Genomic DNA, 14879 nt, shown 5'->3' with positions numbered 1-14879 from the left:
CGAATATTTGAAAATCCGTCCGCGCACGTGTGTGCACAAACCCGAGCTAACAAGGCCACGGAGGGTCGCGAGTAATGATCACTCACGGGGTGAAGAAACCTTCTCCAGCTTGGCTTTGACGCCGACGTGAGTTAAAAAAATAAATAAATAAAAAATCCTTCGTGTAATGTACGACGGTGCGTACGTGTTGCATGGGGGGGGTACTCTCTGATGAGGGGTCGGGCAGCGGGGGGGCTTTGAAAACTCTTCAAGGTTTTGGGATGAGACTCAAGGTACCCTTGGGTTGCTGTGACCTCTGACCCCCACTCTCTTGCCCTCACTCTTTGTGGCGTGATAGAGAAACGGCGTGTTCAGACAGTACACATATGAAACAAATGTTTCTACATTTAGAGATATGTTTTACAAATGTGGAATGAATTCATTGTACATGTGGGCAGACATGTATCACAAAAACTTGGCATTTTTTTGAAGGGGTGTGTAGACTTTTTATATGCACTGTATGTAATGTAACAACCGAACAAGAGCTCCCCTGAGAGTTGTAATGAATAGAAGCTATACATTTAATTTCTTATATTTAATAACAGTGAGTAACCTATGTTTGGCCTCCCGTCAAAAATAATATCTATAATCTAAGACGGGCTTTTGAATTATTCCACGTCTCGCATGGGCCTAATTATTGATATGCAAAGAATAATTTGCCAGGCTTTGGTGGCCCTGCTGTGCAAAGGTATGATTTTTTTTTCTTCTATCGCTTGGATACACAGACGAAATCTTTCCGTCCGACTTTAATCACGGCTCCTGCTTTCCATTTCGCCAGGAGCGGCCATTTCCAATTCTGCAAATCCAGAACAAAAAGAGGCAACAGTGCTGAAAAATTAATTATTCCAAAACAAACACAAGTCTCGAAACGACCTTGTCCAGCAAATATAAGATTTGTCCTTTATTAGAGTTTGTTATTTTTTAATAATTATTTTTGTGGCACTTTACAGCACATGAATTTAATTTGAACAAAAGCTGCACTGTAATTTGTAGAAAAAATAATTTTTTTTTTTGTTGAAAATATGTTTTTTGTGGCATAATATAGTTAATCATTTGTGCATTTTATCAGTGTTAAAAGTCATTAAATTAATTTAGCTAAAATTAAGGCCTTAATCAAATTTCAAGAGGCATTAAAAATTTAAATACAATTGTGTCACGCTCTATTTTACATATGTTGTGTAAAGGAGTCCCTGTAACACAATTTAGTAATAATAAATAAAGCTTCATGTTCCAAATACCATTTGCTCTGATTTTGAGAAAAAAAAAGAAAAAAAGAAAATGTAGTTTTCCTGTCACCAATGTCCAACATTGAATACTAATGCCACCTAATGGCAGGAAACTACTTCAACAGATATCTATCAATGTTTCTCACTCCTTTTAGACGTAACAGTAACTTTATGAATAACTTACTAAAATGAGTGGTCTCAATGAACTAAAAGATACAACCACATTTGTATTTGGTAACCATATTTGTCCACCTTTACGTTAAATGGCAAGAGTGTGAAGAACTTGAAAAAATACATTTTATTGTACATTTAGAACAGATATAAGGTAAATGAAAAAAATCACGTGATTAACTCCTTCGAACCCCCAGTGGACATGACATATTTGCGTGTCTAAACCAATAAAAATGCATAATTTGGATGATGTCAACACTTCTGGTTCATGATTGAATGCTAGCTAACCAATCACAATCGCGAGTTGATTTGCATTTGTTCATCATGTTAAAAATAACAAATAAAAACATGAGATAACCCCCCAACTTTTTTTCCATGTTGTTCTTATGTGGGAAAATAGTCAAAATAAGTAAAATAAATACATTAATTAATTAAAAATTTTCCAGCAGTCTGAATGGGTTAATTAAGATTAAAAATTGTAATGACTGAAAACCCTAATATATAAGTACATGCATATAAGTACACATATATATATATATATATATATATATATATATATATATATGTATGTGTATATGTATGTGTATATGTATATATATATGTATATCTATACACACGTGTGTGTGTTTTTTTTTTTTTTTTACAATATTGTGACCTTTTTATATCGCCAACCTCCCTACAATGTTGTAATAATTATCACATTGTGACCTTCATATCGTGATAATATCGAATCATGATGTTTGGATATCGTTACATCCCTAGCGTACATTAGATAAGTTGCATTATTAAAATGACATGAAAAAGCATTTAAATTAGATCTGATGATTTCTGCAGAGATCCTGTATATATTGACGACACCTGACACAGGGGCGGCCATTTTACAACCAGGAACTAGAAATTAGAACAATAAGAAATTTGGCATTAATTTCATGTAATTTTACGGACAAATGCCATATTTATATCTATTTAGCATTAGCATTGTGTGCCGCTTATTGTGAAGTCAGTTGAATCTCCAATCATCCCTCTCAAACCAAAGCAAAACACCGTCGAAAGCTTTGAGATGCAAAGATAAATAGGCCAATCTTCGTCCCCGCGACACACCGGTCGGGGCGTGTCCGTCCCGCGGGAACTCCATCTGCTAGGCCCCGCCCCTTCCGCCGCTCGGTGTCTCTGAGGCAAACACGGGCCCACGCTGGGAAGCCGAGTCGGCTGAGCAAATGTAGCCGACGGAGGAAGCGCTCGCTTGTGCCTGGAGAACATATTTAACAATGCACACTCGACACCTGTCCCGGCTCGGCGGGGGGGCCGGTCGGGTCGATAAGAGCGGCGGCGGCGGCCCCTGGGAAGCCCTCTCAGCATTTATTCCGTAGTGCGCTGACTTGTTCATGTACTAGTACGCTATTTCTCATCACTAGTAAGACAAGTAGGACGACAGTCTTACCATTTTTTTTCACTGCCGTTACATTTTTGTGTGTTAGTAGTGCAACTGCTGTTTGTCACTAGTAAAAGAAAAAAAAAATGACTGTACCTCTAGTGACACTATAAAATTATACTCGTAAACTTGACTAATGGTACTAGTAGCACATTGAATTTTGTGCCATATCCTATATAAATGTGTTATGACAGTTAAATTCCTTGTATCCTTGAACATAGCCTCACTAGTAACATGTCTATGTACTAGTAAGACAACATAGTACAACAAGGCACACTGGTAGTATGATTAGAGTGCACTAGTAGAACAACTAGGGCACTAGTTCAACATCTACAGTACATATTAGTGAGTAAACTGCGCACTAGTTGGCATCTGCACGCTACTAGTTCTAATAGTGAAATACTAGATGTTATCCAGTTGAAATGCATAACGTCACTAGTAGTACAAGGAAGTATGCCGTTGTCAACTAGTGTGCACTTCAGCCTTACTGCTAACCAGGGCTGGACTGGCCATCTGGCATACCAGGCAGATGCCCAGTGGGCCGGCATATTTTGGGGCTTTTTCATGATTATTTTCCAATATTTTACCACACGAGACTGGCCCACAATTTTAGAAGGAGCAGTCCATTAATCCATTTTAAATCTAGATAGCAAACTCGGCTGGTCCGCTGGGCCTAAGTCAAAATGCCAGAGCCCATGTTTTTTTTGTTTTTTTTTTTGGTGCCAGTCCAGCCCTGATGGTAGCAGTTTTTCTACTTGTGCACAAAAATGTCGTATAGTAGTTCTAAAAATGTCCCAGGATATGCAATTAGTGCACAGAACTGTCCATTTTAGTGCGCTTGTTGTCATCACTAGTAGATAGGCGGTGTATTAGTCAGTGTATTAGAAGAACAAGTTTGGTGCACTAGTAGAACGACTACAGTGTATGTTAGTAGTGAGGCAAATCTGTGCCCTGGTTGACAGCTCTTTTACTAGTAGAATGATGGAATAAATGCTGTGCAGCACTCCAGCTGCTACTGTATATCTGTCATGAATAGGGTCATGCAAGGGTTATGTTTACTGTCATGACTAGAGTCATGTAAGGGTTATGTTTGGGTCATGACCGTGAGGTCAAGTGTCTGTTTTGAACTGATGTAACCAGCATCTAGTTTCAACTGGTAAGACGCTATATGATGTCAGAAGCTATGTGATGTCGGGAATCTTTCATCTCTTTATCTTGTCAACAGCCAATCAGATAATTCCATGTCAGTCCTGTTACCCCCATGTCTAGCCACAACCAATCAGATCGATTCGCTGTCTGTATAAGCTTGTCTGAGGAGGGTGTGTTTTTGTCGGATTATTACCTCTGTTCCATCTGGCCACCTGCTCCTCTGTTCCTCGATGCCTTCTCGTTGTTTCTGGTGTAGTCAATTTAGTTCCTTGCCTTTTGAAATTATGTAAATAAAGTGTTAAACTCTGATTTGTGTCTGCGTTTTTGGGATCCAATCCCAGAACATAATAATATCCTCATCTTCTAAATCCAAGGTACTGCTTTCAAAATGGCGTCTGCTGGCGCGGTTCCTCCCTCTGTTGTTTGTTTATGGAAGGCAACTCTCCCGTCGCCCCCCTCGGCCGCCGTCCGAGGGCGGAGCTCTGTCTCCGGCCTCACGCAATTACATCTGGCACAACTCTGCGTGAAGTAACACTTTGTGCGTCCCGCCTTTGAAGATCTGCCGCCTTCTTTCTTCAACTTTCCCCTTTTGAACCCCCGCCCCACCCACCCTCTCCCTTCACCACCCTCTGTTGTCCAACCTTCACCCCCCTCCCACAGCCGTCCCTCGCTCAAGACACAAGACAGAATGCGATGTGTCGTCTCCCTCGCCGCACAAAGCATTGGACACACCTCTTGGCGAGCATAAAAGGCTTGACAATCGCCGAGCGGGCTTGGACACGCAGAGGCCGTGCTGCCAAGCCCGATAAAGACGCTTCAAACGTCGGCCGAGCGGACGTTTAGCGGGCCCTTCTTCTTTTTTGTTTCCCATGGTAATGAGCGTTGCGGACATTTTATTTATTTATTTTTTTAGCACACAGTGTTACTTACTTCTTCAATGTTATGACACAAAGTTAGAAAACGACATTGCAAATTATGCTATTAGGCTAACAATTTGGACAAAACAATCTGATCTGGAAGATCCTACAGATATTCTGCTAATAAAGTCAACTTCTGTTTACTGCTGAGGATAAATACCAGACGCACACGTTCGCTCTCAACATATTTAACTCATTCACTCCCAGCCATTTTCATTGAAGTAACCCCTTTGGTCCTGGCTGTTTTACTGGGTTTTGACTGATTTTGCAAGGCCTACAGAATATTGTGTTCTATTGCTATAAAAACATGGAACCTACCAAAATAACGATTCAGTCTCTTCTTTCATCAAGAAAAAAAAATCTATCTTTCTATCTATCTATCTGTTTCCGTATTACCGAAACTAGCATTAGAATATAGCTAACAAATCTGTTTAAAACTGTGGTGAAAACAGCTTGTCACAACAAGGCCCTGTTTGATATCTTATACTCTGCAGCCACCTGCTGGTCGCTTTTGTAACAACCAGCATTGCTTCAACCATTTTCTTCAGTTCAGAGGTTGCATTAAAGGCTTCTGTATGCACTAGCATAAAAAACAAAACAAAACATAAATACATCTTTGGGACACTGGTAATATTTCAAATAGAACGTATTTATACATTTTTGGGAGCAAATGAGTTAAAGTGCGTCTGTAAAGTGAAAAAAAAAAATCTTACGACGAGGGGAGTTACTGTTTAAACTAGTGTTGTTCCGATACCGGTACTGGTATCGGCAGAGGTGCCGATACTGCATTAAAACAGTGGTATCGGTGACTACTCACAAGTAACATGCCGGTACCATTAATTCCAAAACTAATATAGGATTTTGGATGCAGCATCTTGTGTCTTGCTCGTGCACGACATTCACTGATATGTGGCATGCTCACTGTATGCTTATCTAAGATATCCTATTGGCCCTTGAATGCTATGAACTAATGGCAGGACAGCTTTTTCATGTTGAGGAAAAATACCTTAGGTATAGGTATGGTATCGGTGTTGGCCGATACTACAAAGCTGGGTATTGGAATCGGTATCCGGGGCCAAAAAACGGTATTGGAACAACACTAGTTTAAACACCTCCGGAAAGCTAAATGTTTAAAATCATCAACGATATAAAATGCGGTTTCAAAATCGGGAAAAATCAAGACGCACTGCTAACTTTCAACTGCCAACACCTGGAAAAATGGATGCTACTGTACTTCATTCAGTATGTTTTTTTTTTTTTTTTTTTTTTTTTAAATCTACAGTACACATACAGTAATAAGCCATGGCTTCTACCTGTCAGCCCTTCTTTCAGATATCAATTTTTGCAAAGGATGTGATGTGATCGATGTAACCTGTAATAATGTGTCCGAAAGGGGAAAAAATGGAGAGAAAAAAATAAAAATAAAAACAGTAACTATGTTTCAGCCATGAAAATATATCGGCTTAAAAGCCTCATGCGGTGGTTGCAATCCATTATATCCTATCAGGTTGTCACAGGGCTTTCCATGCTATGACAATGAGGTGCCCTAAAGCAGTAGAAAGTATATGTAAAATAGTTTTTAAATTGACTTTTAATTAATTTTATTTTTATAAGAAAAAAATAAAAACATGAAATTAATGAAGTACCAAGTTTAAAAAAAACAAACAAACAAAAAAAAACACCTAAATTAATGCAACTGCTCAATACAAGGTACTTGATAATTTAATTGCTGGCCAGATCACAAAGTTACATAAAAAAATGTTGAAATGTAAAATATGTCATAACAGTTAATTTAATTTAATGCATGTTTAATTATGTTGCTGTATTTGACATTTTTTAACCAAGAAAGTAAACAACACTTTAAATGTTCTATGTAAAATGATTCTTTTTGACTAAATTATTTTATTATCAATTCACTGATTGTGTAACTTTTTTTCTTTTGCAGGTAATACAGGTTCACTTCCCACTCAGTGGTGTTAACGATTGTCGGTTCTTGAATGTGATTGACTGATAGATCAGAGTGTAATCTACTTTTCATAATTATTTTCATAATTAGTGGGGATAAGCCATAACTTCCCTGAACAAAATATTGCAAATGAATGGATGAATGGATCTGAATGGTTTCATGTTTCAAAACAAACCCGGTGAAGCGACATTTAGCTGTTATGCTGCCCGCAAATGGAACAAAAGTCAAGTCAGTGCCAAGTATAAATGCATTTAAATGCAGTTCCCCCCCCCCCCCACATTCCTTCGGACTTTAGTCATTTTAATCTACTTTTGTTCTCTTTGCTTTGCCGTTGTTCTTCGTGTACAAAAAATGCTCTTAGGCAACAAATACTACAGGACTCTTGCTAATCTAAATTCTTGATGGATCATATTAAGGAACACAGGAGGCCATATGTGGCCCCCGGGTCATACTTGGCCCACCCCTGGTTTCCATGTTAAAAACTGGTATTGGTGTACCTGGCTTCAAGATTCCCCCCGACATCATAAAACATGACTCTTCATCGCTAGCGCCCTCCTCCTCCTCCTCCTCCTAACTCTCTCTGTCTCTCTGCCCCTCATTGAAACAGATGGCGTTTTATGCTGGGCACAATCAGGACTATTCAGCGTCAGGCTGCGCAGGCCCCTCCCCACCTGCGCTCGCTGTTCCAATCGCAACCTAATGAACACGTTGGGAGCAGTCTGTTCCAAATTACTCCCAGTTGGAGCCCAGCTAGGCCACAGGTAACTCGCCCTCCCTCCTCCTCCTCCGTTTCCAACTCTACGCCTCGTGTCAGACCACCCGCCTCAGCATCGCATATCTGCTGCGGAGCTTCCAATCTTAATCAAATCAAGAATGATATCGGGGTGGGGGGGGCACTGGGTTCTGTCGCCATTCTTGGCGGCGACCAGGGGCTGAGCACGCAGCGGCAAGCGTATACGTTACATGCGAGCGCATTTGGATTGACAGCTAACGCATCCACGTGTCCGGAGCTCAAGTGGTTCGATTGGGTGCGTCTCAAAGGGCACTTTTTGAAGATACTATATGTACAACTGACCTACATTTATGGCCGGAATTCTAATATAAGTGGTAGCTTGACATACTAGTGCCCTAACTTACAAGTTTTTCTTCTTCTTCCTCTTCTTCGTCTTCGTCTTTTTCTTTGTATTTTTCTTCTTTTTCTTTTTCTCCTATTTCTTCTTTGTCTTTCGTCTTCTTTTTCTTCGTCTTCTTTCTTTTTCTTAGTCTTTTTCTTTTTCTTCATATTCTTCTTTTTTTTCTTTTTTCTTCTTCTTCTTTTTCTTCTTTTTCTTTCTTCTTTTTCTTCTTTTTCTTTCTTCTTTTTCTTCTTTTTCTTTTTCTTTTTTCCTTCATTTTCTTCTTCGTCTTCTTTTTCTTCATCTTTTTTTTCTTTTTCTTTTTGTTCTTCGTCTTCTTCGTCGTATTATTATTATTATTATTATTATTAGTAGTAGTAGTAGTAGTTGTTGTAGTAGTAGTGGTAGTATTTATATTTGATATATATATATATATATTATTCATGTGAAATGGAAAAAAAAGTGACTTCCAGTCTCAGATGCACCTTGAGCTTTTTATTGAATAGTACATAAACACACAAATACAAAATGAAAACATGACAAAAACTAACACTAAACTAACACCACTTTTTGTTCTGCTTTTCTTATTTGCACTACTTACAGCATACAAATGTGGATGGTAGATTTTTTTTTTTTTTTTTTTTTTTTTTTTTTTTTTTTGTCCAATCAAATTTCAGCTGCCTATCTAATCTGCCCTGGGCTTTCAAAATCAGAAGTGGTGATTCTGTAACCAATCATAGTTCAGGTTTGTCCACTATTCTGGATATTGATGATGTCAGCATTTAGCCGTCCTCTGATTGGCTATTGAGAGCAAAACTAGTTCGAGTCATCTTCAATTCGCAAACCACATCTGCAGCAGTCTGCACACATGAATACATTTGATAATCAGGATCCTGGATCGGATAATATATTTTTGTTTTTGTCACGCTATTAGTTGGATATTAATTCTGAACTGCTCCAGGTATCCTATCACAATTTTGTGTGGTCATATGCAATTCCAGGTAAAGCTATTAAATGTAAACTGTTGGCTCAACTTCTCCTCCTCTCTTGTCTCAACATCTTCACCTTAATTTTTTTTTTTTTAAAGAAATTAGCTATGTACAGTGTACTACTTCCAAATACCGAATGCATTTTTCTTGAAAATATTTGCATTACTTCTCTTCCCAGCACGATAATGAAGATAAGACTCAGATTGTTCATTTTCAAAATATGCAAAATCCTCTTTCTGCTTTCTACATCAGGATTCTGTGACATAAATACAGTAAGCCTCGAAATGCTGTCCTGTGCGGTACCACGTGCACATAGCAAAATTTGACCCGGAAAATGTTTTTGCAGTCCATTTCTTAGAGTGATATCATCAGCACACTTTGAGTTTGTTTTCTAGTGAACTCATTCACTCCTAGCCATTTTCACAGAAGCAATCCCGTTCGCTCCCGGCTGTTTAACTCAATTTTGACTGATTTTGCAAGGCCCACAGAATATTATGTTCAATTGCTATAAAAGCATGGAACCTATCAAAAGAAAAATTTAAGTCTCTTCTTTCATCAGGAAAAAAAAGTTTCTACCTGTTTCCGTTTTGCAGCAATTAGCATTAGAAGAGAGCTAAGTTTCATAATTTTTCACAAATCTATTTAAAATTAAGTAATTTAGCTTTTTTCGAGATGGCCCTGGTTGATCGCCTTTGCTCTGCTGCCACCTGCTGGCTGTTTGTATAATAACTACCATTTCTGCAACCGTTCTTTGCAGTTCAGAGGCTGCAGCAAAGCCTTGTGTATGCTCCAGCGTAAAAAACAAACAAAGCAAAAACCTTATAAATACGTCTTTGGGACACTTAAAACATAAAAAAAAAACGTATTTACACGTTATTGGGAGCAAATGAGTTAAGGTATGTGAGCGGTTGACATGAGAAGTGTGCTGAAACCAAAGCGCCTCCGACATTGCGATACACCCTCCAACATCTCGAGGGACAAAGTAAAACCTGCCTCGCCACGTCCCATCAATTGCAGCGGGCCCTCGCAAAGCGCAAGCCCGTCAGCCATACGCTCCCCCCTCCCCACGTGGGTGTCCATCATGGCGTTTGACAGGAGCGCTGCTCCTTTGCACACTGTCCCTCTGGTCAATCTGCACCTCAATCGGCCCACTGCTGGTGGCGGAGGCCTGCTCCTTCTGCTGCATGTCAAAAAAAACACAACCAATCAAACAAAAAAGAAAAAGAGCCAGGAGCCACAGAGGAAGTGCAAATATCCTCAAATGGCCATGATCCAGATGGATGCGCCCATGACAATAGGCCCGCGTGCCTGCGGTTTGCCTGGTTTTGTCAGTGAAAAACGCACAATAACGCCGCAGAATTATGCATGCGGGCCATTGACATGTTAAGGAGTTCCGCCAGTTGCTATTATCATGAAGTTAGCTCCTTCCGTGGCAAAGCGCAAGTCTTTTTTAAAAGACAATTGTCAGCGGCGAAGAGGTAATGGATTCACTAGGTAACCATTTCTTTGGCCATTTGCTTAACATTGGCCCTCGGTGAATGTAGCTTGATGGGGTTGCCTCGAGGCGGGTTTTGCTTTTCATCGGTCAAGATTGACGAGTGCTTCGACGTCCATATGGTCTTAAAGAGCGAAGAGTATGAAATATTTATGTTTTCTTATAATGTGCTAATGTTTTCTTCTAAGGGCTATATTAATTCAAACATGCAGTAACAACATTTAAATGGAATATTAAAAGTTTTTTTCAAAGCAGCGGGCTGTGTCAAATGTTAGCGGGCCACTAAAAAAAACAAAAACAAAAAAAAACGGATAATGGGCCTTCCATAAGGCTTTTGACGGCACACCTACGACTGATCTCACTTTGTGTTATACACAGTAGTGTTCATTTCGTTAAAGAAAAGTAAACAAAAAATGTTTTCGTCAACACACATTTTTCACTTGACTAGATTAGACTAAAACTGTAATTAATAAAACAAATAAAAAATAACTCAGACTAAATTTTTGCTTTTTTTTTGTTGTCTTCTTAATAAAAACTGGACTAAAATCTCTCAACATTTTAGTTCCTAAACAAAAGACGGGACGAAAAATTATATGATTTTTCTGCTAAGCCTTCACCGTGACACTTGTCATGTGACAGAGTGACACACCCCCTTTCAAATCTGTAGCTAGCGAGTGCAACATGTGCAAACACGTGGGCCTGATCGTGATGAAAGGTAAACAAAAAAACAAAACATAAATAAATTTTTAGCTATAACGTAACATAAATCCCACGGTTATAACGTTCCAACAATAATGTTAACCCGACTGCTAACTAATGCTGGCTAATTTACTAGCTCGTCATAGCATAGTAGCCACTTGTTGATATACTTATTGTGTTTCAAGTTGTTTTTCCATCAAAAAGATGAGAGAAAATTTTGTGTGAAATACTTTTAGATCTGAAATGTTCGACATTATCTGCTGAAAAAACAAACAAACAAACAAACAAACAAAAAACATACAAGGTTAAAAGGATTGTCCTGAGTAAAACTAGACTAAAATGTTGACAGATTTGTTGACTAAAGCTAGACAAATACAATTATATTTTCTTGGACTAAAATAAAGACTAAAATGCTAAATTTAAAATCTTCTAAAAGTTAAATAAAAACGGGATGAGGTTGACTAACTATAAGAAAAACTAATAAGCGTGATTGAAACTGTACTAAAACAGACTAAATTTAAAAATGTCTGATAAAATGAACACAAATTCATTCTATTCTTTCTTTTTGTGGTGAGCAATAACACCAGTTGCACGAAGAGGGAGGGTTCACCCCACTTTTAACGGCATGTTTGGCTTAGCCAGGGGTTGCCTGATCTCCCTCTTTGGCCAGTAATGGAAAACCAGGAAGCCTTTGAAACACAAGCAAAGAACTCTTGTTGAAGAGGTTGGGAGTTGACTCAAAGTCACGGGATAAAGTTTCCTCTTTGGACAAACTGGGGCAGGTCAGGGAGACAGAGAGGAGGTGATGCTTCGGCACTCATGGAGCTGTAGGATGCAACTCTCAAATTTGTCTTGTTATACAGTACGTTTACATTTAAACATTAAAGCGTTGCAATGTACATGCCAGGCCAGTAGGTGGTGATAGCCTTAAATATCCTTTATCAATGTACACACCCGTTCATAAATTTGGAAAAAAAATAAAAAAATAAATAAAAGAAAAATCTTAATAACATTAAAGTCATAAGAAATGTAGTTTAGACAATGTTAACATGGTTTAAAAAATATCTCCTTAAACAAAAATTAGGACATATAAGTAAGTATATAAGTGAACTTTTTAACAGTCGTACGGTGGTGAGCCAAGTAGTATAGAAAAAGGATGGATGGACGCAAGGGTTCTTACAGACTAGTCTGAATATATAGTGTAGTACCACATAGTGCCACAACACGCCAGTCAGCACTGAGTTCTATCGGAATATGTGCAGCAAAATAGAAGACGAAGAAGAAAAGAATAGATTATTTATTTATTTTAATTTGTTTTAAGAAGAGCAGTATTTTAACAAAATGACATTACAACAGAATTACCAGGGCAACAAAAAAATAGCCAACAATAGAACAGCTAGAAGAAAAGGCAGAGAAGATCCCTAACTAAACTCCAGTAATAATGTTGTTTTCACAGAGAAGCAGTGATTTATGCCCGCGGGTGTGCTCTGTTTGTAGTACTTTTTTGAAGGTTTATAATTACCGTCACATAATTACTGTAATTTTTTTTCGTTTGTTCATCCATGACACACATGTATGTTAGCATTAAAGCTAACAGACTTTGGTTTGAATTATGTGCTTTAGTTGAACATTTTGGTGTTTGTATTTCCAATGTTTAATTCTCTTTTACTCGTCAAATTTACAGTAAATGTAAACTAACAATTGACCAGCTTTTAAATTTGGAGTGTTTAAAATGTGTGGGAGGAATACGACTATTAAAAACATGTTTTTTTTTGTATTAATTGCTATTATTTGGTAATCATTATTATCCTGTTTGCTTGAAAATATTTACCTTAGTATCTCTGATTTTGTTTTATTTATTTATTTATTTTTTTGTTAAATGCTTTGTACTGGACTGCGACAAAATGGTCTCCTAATTACAGTGCTTTATTGTTAACCATGTTTTTTTTTTTGTTTTTTTTTTTGTAATTTGCTCTAAATGTTGCTAATGTGCCACATCAGACAAGTGCTGAGTGAAAGCTTTTTTATTTTTTTATTTATTTATTTTTTGAAAAATTGCTTTCAAAGCAGGTCCCGTGTGTTAACAAGATGCTTGTTAATGCCTGCGCTTTTATTGCAGCGGTCGCATGTATAATTAAGCTGCTGTATTTGTCGTAAAATGACAAATAAAACAACAAATGGTGACTCATGCGGTGGCAAAAAGAAAACGGACGCCGTTTTGACATCATTCCAATCTTTATAGCTCGTCTTGTTCATGGTTGACTTAAAAAAAAAAAAAAAAAACAGTGTGGCTTTGCTTGTCTTTGCTGTGGCTTGCAATGTTTGCATGATGCAAAAACGCTTAGTTCAACGTTGACTTCAGGGAGGTCTCGCCTCTGGTGCTACTTGTTAGAAACAGTAAAATCGGGATGGGGGGGCAGTTGTTAGGGGGGTGCTGACTATTACCTGCAGCTCATGTAACACGACGTGATCCGCTCATAGTGCCATCATCATATTAGGGGATTTACTTGTGGGGCATGTCGCGGGTATAATACGGCGGGGGGCATCACTTTGACATGGGCGGGCAATCCCAGTCAAACTGTTTTTTTTTTTTTTTTTTGCAAAACCATACTGATAATCTCTTGGCCCAGATATTGGCCACATCTCTGACAGATGTGGATTCATGCACGCACGGAGCAAGAGGAGCAGGAACAGTGACGCCTAAGTAGCACCGGTAGGATTGTATTCAATTCGGATAATCGCAATGAAGACCTTACCAACATTTGTTGATTTGATAGACAATATTTTCATTTTCATTCATATCACACTTGTCTCAACATCACTTTTAAAAATAAAAATGTATAAAAGAGCTTTTAACTCACTTGCAGCCATTTTCGCTGAAGCAACCCCCTTCGCGCTCGGCTGTTTTACTGGATTTTGACTGATTTTGCAAGGCCCACATCATATTGTGTTCTATTGCTATAAAAACATGAAACCTACCAAAAGAAAGATTAGAGTCTCTTCTTGCATCAGGAAAAAAGTGTGTATTTCTATCTGTTTCAGCTTTTCAGCAATTAGCATTAGCTAAGTTTCATCATTATTCACAAATCTATTTAGAATTGTGAGTAATTGAGCTTTTTTCAACATGGTCCTGGTTGGTCTCTTATACTCTGCTGCCACCTGCTGGCCGTCTGTGTAATAACTACCATTTCTTCAATCGTTCTTTGGCGTTGAGAGGCTGCATCAAAGTCTTCTGTATGCGCTAGCATAAAAAACATAATAAAAAAAACAACCTACAACGTATAAATACGGCTTTGGGAGACTTAAAACATTTAAAATAGAACATATTTATACGTTTTTGGGAGCAAATGAGTTAATATCCATCTAATAGCATGACAAAAACAAAAATATATCATACTTTCTAGGATCCTGATTATCAAATGTATTCATGTGTGCAGACTGCTTCAGATGTGTTTTGCGAATTAAAGTTGACTCAAACTAGTTTTGCTCTCAATAGCCAATCAGAGGACGGATAAATGCCGACATCATCAATGTCCAGCATAGTGGTCCAGTGAGGACAAACCTGAACTATGATTGGCTACAGAATCACCACTAGTGATTTCGAAAGCCCAGGGCAGATTAGATAGACATAGCAACAGGTAGAAGCTGAAGGGAAAAAAGTATATTTCTATCTGTTTCAGT

At 38.2% G+C, this 14879-nt stretch overlaps 1 protein-coding gene across 2 annotated transcripts in view; it reads left to right on the top strand.

The window, feature by feature from the left end:
• The window catches only part of LOC144025958 (uncharacterized), a 32309-nt gene that overhangs the window by 9727 nt on the left and 7703 nt on the right, over positions 1 to 14879 (top strand). For both annotated transcript variants that reach the window (XR_013285003.1, XM_077532373.1), the window contains exon 2: positions 7508 to 7661. Coding sequence is in view for 1 of the 2 variants with exons in the window: in XM_077532373.1 (XP_077388499.1) it covers positions 7508 to 7661 (154 nt within the window). In the remaining variant the exon portion in view is untranslated. The remainder of the gene's footprint in view (positions 1 to 7507; positions 7662 to 14879) is intronic.

This window comes from Festucalex cinctus, chromosome 9, assembly GCF_051991245.1.
Source record: "Festucalex cinctus isolate MCC-2025b chromosome 9, RoL_Fcin_1.0, whole genome shotgun sequence".
In the NCBI taxonomy this organism is placed as follows: domain Eukaryota; kingdom Metazoa; phylum Chordata; class Actinopteri; order Syngnathiformes; family Syngnathidae; genus Festucalex; species Festucalex cinctus.
The sequence above is the reverse complement of the archived record's forward strand: the minus strand, read 5'-3'. Positions and strand labels throughout refer to the sequence as shown.